Below are 20049 nucleotides of genomic sequence, written 5' to 3'. Positions count from 1 at the left end.
TTCCCCCCCCTTCATACGTCTCTGGCTATGGAAGAGAGCAAGAAATCATATGGAGCTTCAAGGCAAAATGAATGTAGTGATAGGTGTGCAGAGGTTCGGCGTTAAAGCCAACTACGCCCGTCCTGCACATACTTATGTAGAGGACAATTGGTGTTTGGTCATGCAGATTTGTTCATATTTAGAGGTTTCTGTACAGTTTTAATACTCATAGTCATATTAGTAAGACGGATGGGCAGCGCTCTTTAGTTAACCAGATATAACCAAACAGACAAATTTATTTTTGTTGTAAATGGTAGAAGAGAATATAGTTGCCATGTTTCAGCCAGCTGACTGGAAGTGTCCGGAACAGGTCAAGGAAAGACAAGGCTTCATAATAGAAAGTTTTAGCACTTTGCTGTACATTGATATCAGTAACTGAGCTATACCTATATTTGTATCAGTCAATGACAAGCATGACTTTTTCAATTTACTGTTTTGCTTCAATGAACAGTATTTGTTACGACTGGAAATCTAGTGTTAACATTTGAACTGTACTCACATTTATAGGTTTGTACTGATTTACAGTTTGTGTGTTTCAGAACTCCCCTGAGTTGGATGATGAAGGCTACAGTATCAGACCTGATGAAGAGTCAGAGGAAGGAGATATCCTCAGCACAACTTGATTTACCATTGCTAGTCAATGACAAAATTCTTTCACCTCTCTTTAAACAGATTAGTTGTTTTGTTTTCAAAGAATATCTTGAGAAGATCATTAAAAAATGATGCACAACAGTGTCATATTAGTAATTGTATTACAGTATTATACCTCAAATGTCTTGTAAAAACCTTATAACCTTTCTGTGAAACATCACACTAATCAACTTTCACGTCTAGATTAGTTTTATATTTTGTAACCTTTCAGGCGACGTTGTTTTCTGTCACCTTTTGAATGTTTCTCATCAGACTGTGCAGAGGAGTTATTGTTGTTTTTAAGTTTGACAGCAACTGAACAATTAAAGGGACAATTGTTTGAACCTGAAAAAGGAAAACATGTTAATTAGGAGCAGACACTGTATCACGAAGTAGACACAGGGCTTTTGTTTTACCTGTAATGAAATACTGTGTTAAATGTTCCATATTTAAAATGAGATCCTAGTTAGAGGTCAAATCAGCTGGATTGTTTTACCTTTGGACTTTTTCTTTGACTTTGTGCCCTCACCTACCAAAAAGACCCATTTCTTCTCGTCTGACGAGTCTGAGGAGGAAGAGGACCACAAGAAGAAATTCAAAATCAAAATCAAACCGCTGCCAGCTGATTGTGTCATATCGGCTCCTTCGGTTGATGAGCTCAAAGCTTCCATAGGAAACATAGCCCTGTCCCCGTCTCCTATGGTGAGTAACCCCAACGGTTATGCCCTCCTTCTGCTGTCCTTCATTAGCAGACTTGATTTGTGATGCTTTAAGTTATTGTTACATGTGTGTATAGCTCATTCTTGCGTCTTGTCTTTACTAGAGCTAGAGGTTTTTTATTCAATTGTAGAAGCACGTCGCAATAAATTAGAATACAATCAAAAATATATTTTTTCAACAACTCCATTAAAATGTAAAACTCCTCTTATAGTCATTCATTACATGCAAAGTGAAAATTTCAAGTGACATTCTAATCACAATTTTTACAAGTTTCAGAGGAAAGCTAATAATTTTGTTCCTAGCTGTATGTCTGTGTGTGTATAACATATTGACACATTGTGAATCTTCCCCAAAATACTGTGACAGTGACAGATTATTGTGCAGCAGTTTCTACCAAACCATTTTCTTCCACTCAACTTTTCATTAATGTGCTTGTTAACAGCTTTCTGTGAGCAGCAAGCTTCTTTCGCAATGACCTATTGATGCTTGCAGAGGGTGTCAGTGACTGTCTGCAGGACAACTGTTGAGTCAGCGGTCTTTCCCATGATTGTCTAGAGTACCATAACATGACATTACTGCACTAAATGTCCTTTTTTGTTGGTTTTTGAAATTCTAATTTTAAGGGAAATAGAAGCATTTTTATTAGCTGTAATCTAAAACAAATTAAACAAGCACAAATGAATTCTTCAAATCCACTCCTCTGAGTGAAATTGTTCTAAATGAATTCCACCTTTTTATATAAATAACCATACATTTTCATTAGTATTTAAGATATACTTGTATTAAAATCATTTTAGAGCCATCTGCTTAGCACTAACATATTATTTTAACAGTATATATTTAGCTTCTTGTCAATAATTTAGCAGAGCAAGCATGCATGCTCTTTGGTATGAATACTGAACTGAAAGCTTTAAGTCATTTTGGAAGTCTTGGAACTTATGTAGCTAATTTGTAAGGCTATAATACTTTATATTTTTTTCTTATTATTCTGAAGTAATTTAATGTTATTCAGAATGTCTACATCTTAAACCACAAGTTTACAGCTGCCAGGCAGCACAACGTTAAGTCCCTGTGAGAACTTAATCATCTCATGCCCATCATGCAGTCTGCAGTTTGCAGCAGGGTTCCTCAGGCAGTCCTCAGCTTTTTTATGCCTTTTGGTCTGTAGGCCTCCAGTCCTGTGTTTCCCCAGTCAGGACAGTTAGCTTAGGTGTCTGCTTTAAATTATTCACATAGGAAAGTGGGCACAATGAACTTGTGTTTCAGTCCACAGTACAAGGACATTACCTGTGGTCATTTGAGCTTCTGTCCTCAATAATTTAATCCAGTTTCAGTGGGTTCACCCAGTGGCTTTGTCAACCTTATTAGGTGTGAAGGTCTTTTTATGCCCTTATTGTTTGGGTTCATGTATGGAAGGCTTTGAGTAAAACACAAAATAACAAATTTATTAGGATTTTTGTTCAGTTTTCAGTATTTGTGAGTGTCCTGCTGGGCAGAAAAATACTTTTTGTGGGCATATTGCTTAGCAGATGCATTGTCTTATTGATGTTTAATTATTAATAATTTAAAAATTTGGTTCTTGGTTGTGTGACAGGTTTGGTCTTACCACTTGCATATTAACTAAAAATGTACCAATCAATTGACCAGAGAAGGGCATCTGCCAATTTTCCCTCGATGGACTTTGAAAGATGATTAGCAGCTAAAATACTGAAAGATCTGAATTTCTTTCAAAACTAAACTCTCACTATTTTCAGTCATGATTAAACATTGTGTTATTTGAAGCTCTTTTCTCAGTTTAATAATAAACCAATCAGATTTAGAGACATGCTATTTATGGCATAAAGGGGCATATTATTTTATTGTCTTACTTTTTATATTAGATATATGATCACCACCTCTATGAAAGAACATCTAGTCCTTGTCCACATAAAAAAAATTAGAACTTGTAGGTTAGACCCAGAAGAAGTACTGAAATCTTTACCAACCAGGAAATGCCAGTTGGTGCATATAAGTCTATTCCTTTAGACTGTTGGAGGGTATTTCATTGTATAACGCCTTAATATTCTTCTGACCCCAGATTGTGAAAACTTTGTCAGAGTTAAGAAGTGTTTGTGATGAAGCACTGATGATGCAGGATTATATCTTATTTCACACAAAAGCTTCACACAAATTATCTGTTGACAACTTATCCAGTTCTCCTCAGAGAACTGTCACCAAATATGTGTTTACGACTGCATTAAATGGAGATCACTTTCCATGTCTGCTTTGCTTGTGTTTATAACACCCTCTCAGCCTTCTAACATTCTGTTACCTTTTTCTCTTCCTTTGATTATTTTTGCTTTGCTGCCTAAAATGACCCTAACCCCTGTAGAGGAGTCCGGTAAGACTCTGCTTTTTATCTTTGTTTTATATGCATTTCTTAACTATGTGCTCTTTTAGCTCTAAAAATATGTCTTACTTACAAATGCATGTGCTATGTTTTTGTGGCTGTTGATATGCAAACTAGATTTGGGGCAAAGTATGAAATCAGTTTGGGATGACATAATTACTAGTCTTGTACTTGTAAGGTAAATGGCCAATGTTGAGTTTTGTCTACTTAAATCTAAAGCAGATTTAGTACATCCCAAAAGTGCCGAATCTCCTTTTGTCTTCATGCTTCCTACCTTATAACTCTTAATAAAATCAGAGAGGTTAAAAAACATGGAAGTGATCCAGCCGTATTGTGCAGAGGTATAAGTCAGGACAAGAGTACAACAAAATCCACAGCATTTTAAAACTAATCAGGGACAACAACATCTGTATTGTTGTCCCTTCTTAGGGACAACAATCAGGAACATACAGGTGTTGTTCCTGTATGTGCAACATAAGTACGCTATGTTCCTCATATGTCTGGACTAAGAACATATTGCAATGCAGAAGCTTTGCCTTTCCCGGAAATCATCCAGGCCTGACAGATATTTCCTAAAACAAACAAAAATGTTATGGTTTGATGAGACCAAAGTTCACCTTTGGACCACAATTCGAAAAGATATGTTTGGCAGGAAAAAAGCATAATAAAAGAAGAATACCACACACATGCAGTGAAACACAGTGGTAATATCAGTTCCACTTTACCTTTCCCAAGTGGTACTGAATTTAGTCACCAAGTGTACTAAATTAGGAATAGCTTCAAATACAAATAATTTCAGGCCCAAAGCTAAAGATTACAAGGTATTCACATTTTCAACATCACATTCACCTAAACAAATGAGTGCACCAGAGAAACATTAAGGTTTTCTGATGACGTAGTAACTGTCCAAATCCAAAACTGGCAGAAAATTTACATGATCACTTGAGGAGAGCTGTGGATATGGAGAACCGTTGTTTGGTATAGTGGACAGATCTTGCCAAGGCAAGATGTGGTATGCTGATAGATTCTCATTAAGTCGGACTGAATTCTGAAATTGAATCAACACTTTCCTCAATCAGCACAGATTACTGATTGTATTTCTTTACTTACATTTTCCTGTCTTACACATTTGATTCTGCCTTTGTTGAATTGCACAGGTTTTATATCACATTAAAAATAGAACTATTTAATGATTTTTTTTAACGGATATAGACTTTAGAGAAGCATTGTGCTTTTGTAGCTGCTCAGCTGCTTTGAAACCACTTCTGAATTGTTCTTTCTTGCTGTGCTACATACAGTGCAAGAGCTTTTTTAAGGTGTATTTCTGCTGACTTTGACTGATCTGATTTTAATTAGTTGTGTAGCCTTTAGTCTGCTGGTTCTCAGTCCAAATACTGAGATTATACATTCTAAAAGAAACAAGTATCGGGTCATACTGAAAACTGACAACCTCTCAAAATCCACATCTATTTTATATTTTTTATACTTGCATTTATTCCAAAGAAAAACTGGAATTTGTTTTTCCATTTTTTAATATTTTCCATATTTATCATTATTTCAGTCTGTTGTAGATAGTAATATTTGTCTGCTTAAAATGTAGCCAACTCGTCGGAGTTTAACAACCAAGATAATGTAATATTCCTTTAGTCTTTTACAAATATCAAAAACAGTGTAGCATTTTAAAAAATGTAAAATTTGTATCTATATTTTGTCACATGTTCAATATTTGATAAACCAATAGTAGTGCTTTAATTGGACTAAGGATTTCAGCTCTGGTGCACTTCCTGTTTACGTTCAGCAGAGCTGCAGCAATTGGCTATGTCAGCCTTCACCGAGGTCTTTCCTTCACTACTTTATCCAATTATATGGATTCCTACCACCAGCATGTCCCACCCTCTGTTACATCACTTTAATCACTCATGGCTCACTGCACAACTGGGGCAAGCAAAAGAGTGAGAGAATGGAGGGAGAGATGGTTGCTGTGAGGTGGATCTGATGCGAGCAGATGGAGTGATTTCAGCAGAAATTAAAAAGTGGAAGAGGGCAGATGGGAAGATACGTAGGGAAATGAAAGGAACCTTGCTGGGATTAGGTGGCTGAGTTCCTGTTTTAACAGCACACTGATCTGCAGCAAATGGATACAGGCGTTAAAGAAACAGAATTAATAAGGCAGATCTACAAGATGTTTTGGATTTTGTCCAGTCGCAGTAGGCTGGCAAATGCATTTTCAATGCTGTAGTTACAAACATACATATCCGTTTCAATAAATCACCCTGAGCAATCTTGATTAAATGTTTTGAAGAGATGTTTCATTAAATTCAACAGAAAAAATATTACTCATGAAATATGACAGTCAGCCAGGCCCAGACAGTCTTCTTCTGATGCACATGCTGTCCTCTTTACTGATTTGTCACTCTCTGATCAGGTATCTCTTCTCTCTTCCTTTATGCTGGTCACAGAGACGTAGCCCGGTAAGTGTCCTTTCCATCTGTCTAACTGGGGTGACACTAAATATATCATATGACTTCCTGTACCCTTCAGGAGGAGTTGAAATTTTCTCAGCTAAAATAAACATTTTGAAATTTATATTTACTAATTCTTCAGATCTCTAGTCTTAAAGATGTTTTGGTTTTCCATCTTGAATTACTATGTTCAATTTTTCTGTCTGCTTTGGTGATAATTTGCATTTTTGACAGCTGGCTCTTTGATGTCTCACTCCTGTCTCTCTCCATCGTGTCTCTTCATCTCCTCATGTGTCCTCCCCTCCTTTCACACTCTCCTCTCACACACCCCAGCCTTTGATTGCTTGTGGTGTCCTCCCCACTATGAATTCATATTTCTGTTGGGATCACAGCGGGGAAAAAAACAATAATGTCTGGATTATCACTTTGTCAGCCAAATTTAAGACCCAACTGTCTCTGTCTCACACTTTATGTGCTGTCACAAGCTACTTCTTACACCTCAAAAAGCTTATAATTAAAAGCTTTTTAAAGCTTTGATGACAATCCACTGCTTTCTTGTTACAGCAGGCAGCAGAGAACTTCTAAAATGCAATTTTTCTCTTATATGAATCTAATAAAGTTTTTTTTTTCCTAGTAAGTAGTAGGATTATGCTTTATTATACGCACATGCAAGTGGTGCTGATCGCACTGTGGGTGGTAATAATTCAAGTACGCACAGGTCCTACATGTTCATCCAAGAGGATTTAACGCTGCAATATAATTAAAATCAATTGAATTGCCTCCATATTTATTACCAACACTGCAGTAACAAAATCTCACACTAACATTTTTGGTTCATTTGTTCAGTGGGTCAAAGGGTCAGAAAATAACTGCTTTTCCTAAATTCATTAATGCAACCAATTTATTTAGAAAGACCATTGACCAAGGTTGATTTTATGTTTGGAGAGTTAAAGCTATCAAAATTACTTAAAATATGCTCAAAGAGTTCATAATGCGATGCACATCCTGAGCCGTGTTTAGTTGCTTTTCATTCTTTGTTTCCAGGTGTAACCTCAAAGTCCACATAAAGCTGCACAATATCAGATTGCAGAAATATTACAATGTCTTCTCATTCTACTTTTCTGGGCTTACTTTTTAAACAACCGATTGGCATGTAGATAGAGGCATTGTTACAGACACTGGGGTCCCCAAGATGCAACTCCTTGCTGTAGTTCTGTGCAGCCAGCTTTGAAGAGAGTTTTTTTCTTGTTGATGAGATTAACTTAGACCCTCTTAAATCCCATAAGCCAGTTATGAAAAATGGGTTTCTGCATCTGGTCATATTTAGACTCCCAAGGAACCAAAAAGTAAAAAGAAATACTAATTAAAAATTCTTAGACAGTCTGAGCGAAAAAAACCCATTAAAAACGGGTTATTTTACATTTGTGTCGGCATTGTGAGGGGTGCTTGTAAGTTGTTATGTGTGATTTTGTAGAAAACTAAATATTAATGGTTGGCTTTCTCTACATTTTTCACCATGGGATTATTTTACTTTAGGAAAAAACACTATGGTGAAGGACCTTGAATTATTGCCACCTACTCTTTGAACAAGCCTAAAGCTGATTTTTTTCATGTAAGTGAAATTAGGAATTACAAATAAGTATTTGCTTCATCTGAGCATAGAGGGAAAATGTAAATGTGTTACTTTGTACCTCTTCTTTTTAGCATTTTTATACTTTACTGTTTTTTCTTTTTTCCATGTGATAGGGTATTAAAAGGAACACATCTAGTAAGTAACATTCTTACTGCCCTTCAGTCCAGACTTGTTTTTTTTTTTTTTTAGTAAAGCACTAAATATATGGGATGTAAATATAAATAATGTTTTCCTTCATGCTTCCAGGTGAGGAAATTGCCAGGCCAAGGCGTGCCGTTCCCGCTGCTCCCATTGTGGCCCCCACACCAGCTCCAGCACCACAACCACCCAGGTATGAGGCACGGTTCTCACTTTATGCATTTTATTTCTGAAAATTGATCAATTGCTGCTTGTGTATTAAATAGTTTTGCCATTTTGTCTTGTAAAAAGTCTTCGAAGCATTTATCATTAAATAAAAGACTTTCTGTATAGCAGCTGTTTAACAGTCCTTTACAAAAAAACTGAACTTTTTTACATTTCTCACTGTGCAGTCACAAGCTTTAATATTACATAACTTCATTGGGATTAGATTTGATCATCCACTTGGAAAGAAAATTATTCAAGAGCTTATTTTAAATCAAATAAAAATCTGAAGTGTGACAGCGTTTGTATTCATGCTTGCTAAATAATTTCTTTGAAGAATCACCCCAGTACTGCAGTGGAGCTCAGAAATAGGACATTTTTTAAATAATGTTCTTGATATTACTCTTTGCTCTTCTAATGTATAAGACTTCATTGCAAGACTGCCCCACTTTTACCATCTCTTAGGAATTTTGAACAACTTCTTCAAACATTTTTGTTGTTCTTGTGGGAATCTGTGTACTCTATGAAACTTGCAAAGCTGTCAGTCTGCACAACAGTGGTGTGTATTGAGCGCTAAATCTAATATTACTCTTGTATGTTTGCCTAATAACAGTTGTTTATATTGTGAGTTCTGTGGAGGTGAATCATGCTACAATGGTTCCAGTGGTTTGCTTGATTGTCAGCTTTTTGTTGTCCAGTTGTTTCAGTGTTCATTGTTTTGTCTGTTGAGTCATGAAGAGTCAGATAAGTCACATTGCCTCTTCTCTCTGCACATAGAGACAGAGATTAGTCACTGTATCTCCACATGACCAATGCAGTTATTGCAGTTTTTCTTCTTCTCAATACTGGTGCAAGAGTTTTCACAACTACTCCAAGAAGGTTCATGTATTTGTTTTTCATTCTATGGATTTTTAATAAGTTACTATATCCACTATTTGTACTCTCTCCCTACTTGGAAGCAGTGTATTTATGAAACTTTCCAAATTGGTTATAATCATGTTAAAGAGGGCATTTTTTTGCCAATTGTGTACATGGTCAATGTGAGCAAACTTTTACTGCCTGACTCAAATTAAGTGAGTCAGGCAGTAAATTAAAATTAAATTAAATGCTGGATTTCATGTCATGTCTTACATTCCTTAATGAATCATATTGTTGGGCAGTTTGACAAACCCTTTACCAAAATAACCAACTGTTTGCAGCTAGTCGACCAATCAAGAGTTTTCTTGCCCTTTGAGTTGGAAGACTTTAATAAAAGCTAATTAAAACCAAACTTTAGGGATTAATAATTATAAGTCATGTACAATACATTAATACACTTTAAAAAGTGATGAAAAAGGTTCCGATTGACCTGATCCCTTTTAATCCCAATGACAAAAATCTTATTTTCAGAAAATAACTTTTTTGTCTCAATTATTTAAATGCCTCCCTCTTTATAAATGAAAATTCTTGTTGAGTATAAATGGATTGATCAACCCTTACATGCCATCAATAAAGTCTGGTGGAAATTTTAATTTGTGATGACAATTTGATGACTTGCAATGCATTACTTGACTGTACTGTAATGTGTCATAGCAGGTTTAAAGTAGTTAACTGACTATTTGGTGAAATAACAACACTTTTCTTCTCTAACTCACTCTGTTGCCGCTGCAGCAATCAGCAAACAGTCCCTGAAGACTCCACAGCCTTATTTGGGCCTCCGTTAGAAACAGCCTTCGGAGAACAGAAAACTGAAGGTAACTGTTCTCTTCCTGTATTCATCATCCCTTTTTATCCTCTAAATGTGTCTATGTTTTTGTTTGGATTGATTAATGGAGACTTTCTGAAAATATTCTTGCTGTGTCTCTTTTGTTGTCAGCTTAGTCTTACTTGACTGTCAACACATTTTCTCTTCGCCTTCCGCTCATCTCTTTACATAATGAACTCGCTGCAGTAGTTGTGAATTTAGCGTGTCTTTGCTAAGGTCAAAGCTGAAGATAACCCCCTAAGGTTGCACTTATAGGTATATTGCAGGTTGGTTAATACATTGGTTCTATTATCACTGCTAACATTCAATCTTCTAGGTTTTCAGTTGCAGGCTATCAAAAAGCAATTAGCTGTTACATAAGTTCCATCTCGGGCATAATGACCTCAAGTTGATATAAAATACCACTATACATTGATTCACACAGGTGTAGCTGCTCATGTGTCATTTAATAATAGACATGCAGTACTTATAAGCTTTGTTTGGCAGTTTGTTCATCCTGTATCATCTTTTTTTTCTTCCAGCTAACACTTCTTAACTGCTAACAGATTTTCTTACCTGATTTAAGACTTTATTACAAGCTGATTAATGTTTTATTCCCTACAAAATATATATATTTAAAAGAATGAGAAACCCACTATTAATTTCCTTCACTTGACCTTCTGTGTCCCCTCCTGCACTTAGTGGTTCTTTCTGAGCCCGATGTGTGGGGGACTTCTTTCTCAGAGCCTGAATCCTCTTTAACGAGGTCCTTCCCCACAGGAAGTAAGTTTCATTATTCCACAGTGTGCCACAGCTCCTCGTCTGCCTTGAATGACTGCACAGACCCACCAACTCGCCCTGTGAACTCCCTCATCATCTGACTAACAAACAGACCTAGCAAACAGTCCTGATCAAACAGCCATGTGGTCATGATCCTCTCCATGTCCCACCAGAGTTGTTTCCCGTTTCATTTCATCAGCCATTACACAACCACAGCATTTATTATTGGTTGACGTATGTTTTACAGCAAAGGTTCTATGCTCATTTTGCACCAACCCCTTCCTCTTTTGCTGCCCCATCCTTGCACTTGGCATGGTGGTGACTGAATTGTAAGGTTCTGTGCTGCATGATGGATGGTTTTGTGTTCCCCTCGTAAGAAGTATTGCTGTTTTTTGACAGATGTAGTAATTCCTGCTATCTAAGAAACCAAACATTCACTGTTTTTAAGTCATTACAAGTTAATTTGCTGACACTCTTGATTTTTTATTTGTACCAGAAATCAGCATCCTGTGTAACACACCCTATAGTTACAAGAATATTGGAACAGTTATAGTTTTAATCTATGAAATATTCAATAACATTCTTAACATTTTTTCAGCTCCTCCTCCCCTTCCACCTAAGAATGTCCCAACTTCACCCCCAACAACTGGAGCCCCTTCTCCAGATGCTGCTGGTGAGAATTTCTTCTACCTTTTTTAATTGTCATAAAATCTTTTAATGATAAACATATTCAACCCTAATTTTATTTTAACAACCTACTGTGCATGAAATGGCTGAACGGACAGTTTTTATTGAGCTCTTTTCATAAAATCAAATTTAACATAAAATGCTTTACATAAGTTTTAAAAAATACTGTGCAGCACTTTGGTGTAGTTAGTAGCTGCTTTATAAATAAATTGTCATTGACAAGTAAAGACAACATTTTTAAAAGGTTAACATTATATAAATATACTTGTCAAATTTATAAAAATCAAAACTTTACATGCCAGAAATGTTTAAATAAAGTAACATTCAATTTATCTCTGGTCTCTATTTCAGAAGCAACAGCAGATGCAAATGACTCAAGCAGGAAGCCCTCCATAGCAGACCTGGACAACATTTTTGGACCGGAGGTGGCTCCCCCTGCTGGTGAAGATACAGACGACAAGTGGGTCTGCTTCAGTGAACACTCTTCCGCTGGACCACCAGCACCAAAGGAACCTGCACCACATATGCCCTCTTCACCACCCCCTCCTGAAGAGCCAGCACCTCCTCCACCTGAATCCCCAGCTCCACCTCTACCTACATCACCTCCTCCTCTCCCCATCGCTCTTTCCCCAAAAGAAGACTCGCCTCCTCCTCTTCCAACCTCGCCACCTCCGTCAGAGGAGCCTTTCTTGCCTCCTATACGTTCAGGTCCCTCCACACCAGAAGACCAAAATCCACCCTCCATCGCCTCTTCTCCCCCACTTGCATCAAAGGAGCATACATCACCTCCAGCTTCTTCCCCTCCTCCTCTTAGCTCACCTGGTGGTCTCCCACCAGTCCCCGCCCCCAAGGATGGCACCCGTGAAGTGGTGACTCTGCCTTCTGAAGAACCCTCAGCTTCCTCAATCCCATCACCCCTTGTCCTCTCTCAAGAGGAGCAGTCTAAGAACACAAACACCTCTCATCCCAAAGAGGAAGGAGGTGAAACAATCACCTCTCCCAAAGATGCCAGCAAGGAAAGTCGGAGCACACCCCCACCGCCTCCTCCTCCTCCAACGTACCGTGCAGTAGTTTCATCACCAGGCCCCACAACTGGAGCAGGAGGGACAAATAGTGGTGAGTACTTACTTATATTGGAAGTTCTCAGATGCCATGTTATGATTTTGTATTGACTATAGAAATGTTTCAGTTCATTGGTGTTGAAAGGGACAGACTGCCAGATGGATTGTGGCACCCTTGCTATTAAACTTGCACAGACTGAACAGATGTTTGGAGGGGAGGGACTGTGTTGTTTAACTCAGATGAATACAGAATGTTATTTTTCCACACCATGTTTGCTGAGTGATTTGTTTTTACTGAGTTATGATTAGTTTTTAAACTTAACCTATCTACAAAGCTTTTGTTTTGCAGCATAAATATTGTCTTATTATTGCCATTTTGTTACCTTTATATATCAAAAACTTATCTGTTTGTTGTTTTTTATTAGACAGAACTATAAGCATCTGCTGCTCTTACAAGGAGAAAAATAATGCAATGTCCTATAAATGTTTTGAACTCAAAGAGACGTGTCATGACCAGAAGCTTATGAATTAGAGAAATAACATTTTTGTTTTTCATTTTATGTTTAGAGATGAGACAAATAACATGACTTCATGATGGATTACTAATAAAGTTCATTTGTACTCTGATTAACTTCTTAAGTCACATTCACTGTTTAGAAATTATGGTTGACAATAACTGTGGAACAGGGTATTTAGCATAAAACAACAATTTCAATATATGGGACATTTTTCTGAAATAATAGCCTTTTGTCAAGATGGGATTATGCTACTGGAATAATTTGCCTTATTTTAAGGCTTTTGAAGCATATTTGTTATTCCAGGAAATGTACAATGCACTGTTCCTCATCATTTTATTTGCAGTTTTATTACTTAATTTAAGTTTAGTAAATTTCATTAGTAAAGTAACTTGCTGCAAGTGTTTTAATTGTGCGATTGAACTATATCTGAGCCTTGTTTGGTTTCTGCACTCATCTTCAGGTTCCTCCTCACCTGTAAGACCTTCCACCCCCTCGTCAGTCAACCCAACCCCACCCCCACCTCCGCCTCGGCCTCCTTCACGACCCAAGCTTCCTCCTGGGAAACCTGCTGTTGGAGATGTGGTAAGATCGACCTTGTATTTTTGTGATAAGTTTAAAATCAGTTCTAAATCTAAGTGGGAGTTTACTCATTTATCTTCCACCTTCTGTGGTAAACAAGAAATCCTGCAGAGGTTGAACATAAGAAGATAAACACTTCTTATATTTTTATCCAAGCAGAACCCCATTTAAACATTGATTTAAAGGTCAATATCAACCTAATTTTTGCCTTTTTCTTGTCTTGTGTCTATTTTTAGAACCGGCCGTTCAGCCCACCAATCCACTCGGCGAGTCCCCCTCCCATTGCTCCGTTGGCACGAGCGGAGAGCACCTCTTCAATCTCCTCCACCAACTCCCTGAGTGCTGCCACCACACCCACTGTTAGCAAGGAGTTGTGTGTGTCTGTGTCAGGTGTGTGAACCAGTTCTGACATTTGAAGGTTCTGCTAATATAAAAAAAAACTGAGAGAAATAGTTCACCTGCACTTATGTAACACTAAATGTTTTATTCATTTTTGAACTTGCCTTCTGCTCTTGCTTCTTTTGTTTGAATCAATTTTTCCTTTTACTTTCTTATTATTTAAATTGAAGTGTTAAGAAACTTGACATTTTCACAGAAGAAATTCTTGACAAAAAAAGATTTTGTGTCAATTGGGCTGATTAAATTTCGCACTTGCAAGCATGCTGAGCGTGAGCGATAGGTGAGAATATGAAGCAGAGTGTTGATTTTCACTCGCAAACATTCTTGAATGAATTAACGATAGACCAGTTCATATTCCTTGATCTAAATTTAGAGTCTGTGTAAAGGAGCCTGCAGTGCAGAGTTGTGAGTGGATAAAAGCTAATCTCAGTAGGCTGTAACATGGCTGAGTCACAGCAGCATGAAAAAAATAAACACCATGGAGCAGCGGGAGTTATATAAAATCAGAAAAGTCCCTGATTGCAGGTGGATTTTATTCAAACAGATTTTTAGAACCTATTGCTTGAAGCAATAAAGGATCAGATGTTTACCAGATTTCTAAATAATGTAATTATTACCTCAGGTATTTAAAAACATCCTATATAGTCATTAGTTATTATACAAAGATAATACCAAAATGGAAAAGCTATGTGTTAGAAACTAATTACACCAAATGCAAAACCAGTTTTAGGCTAGAAAAATAAAATGTTATTTTATTTTATCCATCTTACATCGCTGTGAAGAAATTTTGGTTCATTGTTCTTAACTGCATTGAGGTTCACAGACTTGTTTCGGCCCATTAAAGCATCCAAACATTTCAACCAGTCATGACTTTGACCCTTGATTTAGCTTTCATTCATTTTGGGGTACCTTTGGGTAATGGCAAATCTGTTTGTATAATAATTAGGCAATTTATAGTCATTACCTATTTTCTGTTAAAATACCTTCTATTTAATGGTAAACCCCTGTAAGCTTTTCAGTTTCTCTGCTTTTAATTTTGACATTTTCCACAGCTTTTTATTTAAGATCTCCATTTTCTATTAACATGCTTGATTGTACGCTTATTTTTGTGCTTTTATTTGAAATTCTTTCTTCTTTTGTTTGTTTCGCTGTTTTGTCCCTTTGTTTGCTCTTTGGCTTATCAGAAGATGATGCTTATGTAGACAAACTGCCCACCTTTGAGAGGCACTTTGATTCATTTGCAGGTAAAGTTAAACTCCAACGGAGCACTTGGGGGGGAATATGGAATGCTATAGGAGTCGATATAAAATCAATAACTTATCCATTGATAAATAATAATGTATAACCACTACAATAAATATGAACTAATAACCAGACAACAGACAATGCAGCTTTTTGGATTCATTCAGCAAATTGCGCACTGACATTTGAAGGGTGGAGAAAAAATGTCTACATTGGACCCCATCAAATATGTGTCTTTATCATTCCAACTGATTGCTGTATCATCCATTTATGTATCCATGTATACCCATTCATTAATATTTATAATGTACATGCACATGGTCAACATATGTAAACTTCCTTTTGGCACTGTGAGTATTAAGTGCTTTTTTAAAGGCGTTGGTTTCATATTGACTGCGTGGCATTTTATAAAGTGTGGGTTTGGAGTGCTCTTCTGTGAGTTTTTCTGTTTGATTTTTTCTGCTGAGATTGATCTTGGTTGAGGACCTTAAAGGCCATTCTAGGGTGTTATGTATGCCATTTTGATGAATGTAAGTGAAAAGTTAAGGTATTTTAACAATAAAAGCAGGCCATTTTTCCAACTCTCAGCTTATAACATTACATTAAGCTTTTTGGATCAAATATATGTATCAAATTGTAAAAAAGGCCATGTTTTTGCCATTGTTGAAATACCTTGGGTTTTTTTTTCATCCACATCAGTTTTCTTCATTCTAATGTGAAGAGATACCATAAATTCATGGTATTCCTTTTGCTTTTCAGTGAAATTTTCTCATCGTTTTGCTCTCATACCACATATTTAAAGACATTTTAGTATTTATCTCACTAATGTAGCATTTTTTTTCTCATCCTGTTTATTTCTCAGGTCAACAATGCAGCTAATAATGAAACCTGGTTAAATCACACAAGTTAAAAGAAATATTTGTTTCTCCATTCATCTGTTTGCCTGAGACTTTTCTCTCTGTCTTATGACTGTGCACTGTCTTGCCCTGTCACCATGGTAGCCTCCTATCTCTCATATTTCAAGAGATTCCTTTCTTGTGCAGCAAAGTCTCTCCCAGATTCCTTTTGTCTCGGTATTCAACACCAGAAATGTTTCTGAGTGTTGTGTGTGTGCTGGGTTTCTGTGTGAGCTTGTCTGAAGGGCCCTTCTTATGAGGGTTCTTGAGATCATCAAACACACACACATTCACAACACACATTCTCATGCACTGTGTTAGAGTCTGGTTTGAAGTCTGGCATGAGAATCAGGTCGAATTAGACAAGCAGCTGTTTTGTATTCATGTCTGTCTCTCTACAACTGGAGTACAAGCCTCAAGTTTACAAAATCTCACTGAGGTGCCTTGATCTGTGACTTCCACCTTTCACACCTGCCACTCACTCACTCTCCAGGAACAGAGACCTTTGAACCCTTTCAAACATATCGAAGGACATATTGTGTTTTCCACATAATGGATTATGCTTATTTTGTTCCACCACTCTACATTCTTAGTCAGCTCATTCATTCATTAGCAGCGATTTGCCACAACAAACGGATGATGAACAAAAACCAAGGTTTTGCCCTGCTGTTGAGCATAAGGACTGGATTAAGAAATGTTTTATTTTTATTTTTAATTATTATTTTTCATAGTGTTTTTATACTAATGCAAAGAGCCTTTCCAGTTATACAAAATCTTTATCTTGCCCAAAAATATTTGTTTGTTTTTAATATTGCGCTGTGTTTCTAATTAAGCTTCAGAATACCAAATACACTGTTTTCCATCCAGAACAAAGCACTATTATCCATTTTTGCCTAATTTATTGCTAATTTTTCTGATATTTCTATTTTACTTCCGTTTGGCCACCTCAAACTGTCAAACTATCCAGACTTTCTCTTGAAAATGACGTCATTATAAGCAAAACTGTGAGTAAAGCTGTAATGTGGTTTGGATTTTTAAATTTCCAGATCATGTTTTCGCTTCCCACATTGTTTCTAAAATAATTATTAAGATAATGTGTTGCTCTTGGCAAGTAGTGGACCAAAAAAAATGTTTAAATGGGGCACATGTCATTATTGGGGTTTCCCTCTGCGAAGGGATATGTTCAAGTTTAGCCACACCTTTTGGGCTTTTTAAACAGACCTTCGCTCTCAATTTTCTTTCAAAGGAATTTCCAGAGCCTGAAATATGGGTTTCTGTTCTCCACCTTTTCTTCTTGTCTCATGACTGCCATCTGCAGCTTGTGTTAGTTCATTGCATCCATGTTTCATAATGTGAAGATGGTAGTCTAATGATAATGTAAACATTGAATGGCATCAGAAAGGTGTATACACTGATCAGGTTCAACATCATGACCACTGACAGGTGAAAGTGAGTAACACAGATTGCCTCTTCATGTTAGTTGGTGGGAAATACCAGACAGCATGTGGACATTTTGGTCCTCCCAAGTGACGTGTTAGAAGTAGGAAAAATGGGATCATGTAAAGCTTTAGCTGAGTGTGAAAAGGTCCAAATTGTGACTACTGAATGACTGAGTCAGAGGATCTTCAAGTTTTAGCTCTTGTGTAGTCTTCCCAGTAGTGATTGGTATGTTTAAATTGGAGTTCCAGGAGGGAATTGCAACATGTTCTTGGGCAGCTGAGACTTATTGATGCCAGTTTGTGGTGAAGGCTGATCCACAAGGTCCAACCCAAAGTTGAGTTGCTGTAGCTTAAACTGCTGGAGAAGTTGTTGTTTATTCTGACATAAAGAAGTCAGAATGTAAAGCATTTTATAGTTTGCAATGAATGAAACTAGCCAAGATGCCCATGCTGTCTCCAGTCCACCACCCACACCACTAACAATGGGTATGTGAGTACCAGAACTGGACAAAGCAATGGACGAAGGTGTTCAGACAACAAGGCAGTGGGCTTTACTAGAGAAAGAAGCCAGCTGTTGAGGGCTGGCTTCACCAGCTGGAAAATTTACCAATCCTTTGGTCAATTTTCTGGTGGAACGTGACATTTGCCATCTACCTTAGTATTGCTTACATGAAAACTGCATTCCCCTGTAGCTGTGGTTTGCTTCAGCAAGGTCAGAAATGGTTTAAGATTAGACCTTCAAATTCCCCTGATCTCAATTCAGTTAAGTATTTGATGGTCTGGACAAACAAAGCAGATCCCTTCAGATCCCATTTCTTAACTTAAAGTCTCGAAGGATCTACTGCTAAGATCCTTAGAAGTCTTCAGAGGTGATGTTTCAACAGATCAAAGTTGTTTTGTCAGCAAAAAGGAACACACTAGTGATCATAATGTAATCTGGTCAATTTCAAACACTATAAATACCACAGATAAAAGTTTGTCCGCTTGCTTCATGTTTTCAGTTTTGATCATAGTGTTGATCATTTGAGACTCCACAGTCCCCTTTACTATTTAGCTCAACTCAACATTGAAATCCATCCTGACCAACGTTCAGCAGCACAAGCCTGGCTGTCCCTATGTCTACCCGCATTGTCTCATTCACCCAATTTTTGGCCAATATGCGTCTCTCCCATCTCGTCACATGTTGTGTCCTGGCAGTGTCTCAGCGCTCCGTCTCTCCTCTCACCCGGCCCTCACCCTCCACGTTTCACTTCACCGTGACGTGTGATAGACCTTCCATGTGAGACTCATGCTTCTGTCCTTCTCTCCCCCCTTCTCACCCACCTCCCACCATCCCTCTACCTCCTCCCTTTCACTGCCCCCCCCCTCCACCCAACACAGAGAATGACCAGCCATCCCTTGTTTGGTTTGACAGAGGGAAGTTTTATTTAACCTTTGAAGGTAAGTTTCCTCGGTAACAGGGAAGCGTGCACACACATAAACACTCTTCTGAGTCTCATTCGTGCAAGCTTGGCCCTACCCTCTGCGCTGCCCTTTTCCTTAAGCTCCTCCCTCTAAAGATCCTCCATTTTCTAACCCTCACCATGCTAAATATGTGGCTGAGCATTCCTTCTCTGTACTAAAATGTATTTTTTGACATATTTTTTTCTCTCTTTTGACATTGTTCGGTCTCATTTCATCTCCACTTTCCTTCTTGAAGATTCATCTTTCTTTGTGCACTTTACTAATCTATTTATAATTACTTTTCCTCTTGGTGGTCTTCTAGTTTATTTGGTTAGATATAGTTTTCTATGACCTTGTCAAAAATGCTGCAACTATAAAGTACATCTGGAATAAGCATGCAAATACTTGTCTTTTTCTCAGTCTGCCTTGCTATCATCTTCTGCACCTAGCAATGCTTATTCGGGGAAAAAAGCAAACGTCGCTGTATTACAAATTGTGCCAATAAATGAAATTGTACTTTGTAAAGGGGATATTTCTCAGTCAAAAAGCAGAGAGAAATGTGTCATCTTTGTGTGTAATTTGCTGTTCAGCCATACTAACACTGGTATTTCTATTCATTATGAATGTGTGATGTTTCATTTTATGTCATTTCAATGTCATCTATAAATGTTTTGTCTTCATTTCATCCTTGCACTTTTGGATTGGAAGAGTGTAAAGTCCTGGCCTGGAACTTTTTAGTTACATATCTGCTCTCAATTTAAAAATGATTAAATCATCAATGATTGTTTACTATAAGGTTTCAAATACATTTGGTCATTTGTTCACCATGTTTCATTCTAGATTTAATTCTGTTTTTGTGTTGCTTTGTCCTGATTTTAGGCTGCTCCCGAGGACCGAGCCCTCTCACTATGGGGGCCCAGGACACACTTCCTGTGGCCGCGGCATTCACAGAGACTGTCAACTCCTTTTTTAAAGGAGCAGACCCCAGCAAGTACGTCTTTAATTTGACAACATCAAAAAATGTTGTTTAGTCAGTTCATGGAGTTGATGTAAAGGATAATAGTTCA

General features: G+C 37.4%; 1 protein-coding gene across 7 annotated transcripts in view; it reads left to right on the top strand.

Moving 5' to 3' along the window:
• Window positions 1-20049, top strand: part of sgip1a (SH3GL interacting endocytic adaptor 1a) — a 57548-nt gene that overhangs the window by 29209 nt on the left and 8290 nt on the right. For 2 of the 7 annotated variants that reach the window (XM_032571598.1, XM_032571597.1), the window contains 15 exons: window positions 579-642; window positions 1199-1371; window positions 3761-3769; window positions 6238-6249; window positions 7987-8008; window positions 8120-8204; window positions 9866-9948; window positions 10641-10721; window positions 11317-11391; window positions 11757-12521; window positions 13445-13566; window positions 13800-13953; window positions 15147-15206; window positions 18920-18979; window positions 19862-19973. In XM_032571598.1, the coding sequence (XP_032427489.1) occupies window positions 579-642; window positions 1199-1371; window positions 3761-3769; window positions 6238-6249; window positions 7987-8008; window positions 8120-8204; window positions 9866-9948; window positions 10641-10721; window positions 11317-11391; window positions 11757-12521; window positions 13445-13566; window positions 13800-13953; window positions 15147-15206; window positions 18920-18979; window positions 19862-19973 (1877 nt within the window). The remainder of the gene's footprint in view (window positions 1-578; window positions 643-1198; window positions 1372-3760; window positions 3770-6237; window positions 6250-7986; window positions 8009-8119; window positions 8205-9865; window positions 9949-10640; window positions 10722-11316; window positions 11392-11756; window positions 12522-13444; window positions 13567-13799; window positions 13954-15146; window positions 15207-18919; window positions 18980-19861; window positions 19974-20049) is intronic. The other 5 variants (XM_032571599.1, XM_032571602.1, XM_032571601.1 and 2 more) reach the window with 5 other exon arrangements.

The sequence above is a fragment of the Xiphophorus hellerii genome, chromosome 9 (assembly GCF_003331165.1).
Source record: "Xiphophorus hellerii strain 12219 chromosome 9, Xiphophorus_hellerii-4.1, whole genome shotgun sequence".
NCBI lineage: Eukaryota > Metazoa > Chordata > Actinopteri > Cyprinodontiformes > Poeciliidae > Xiphophorus > Xiphophorus hellerii.
This window is presented reverse-complemented; position numbering and strand designations above follow the sequence as displayed.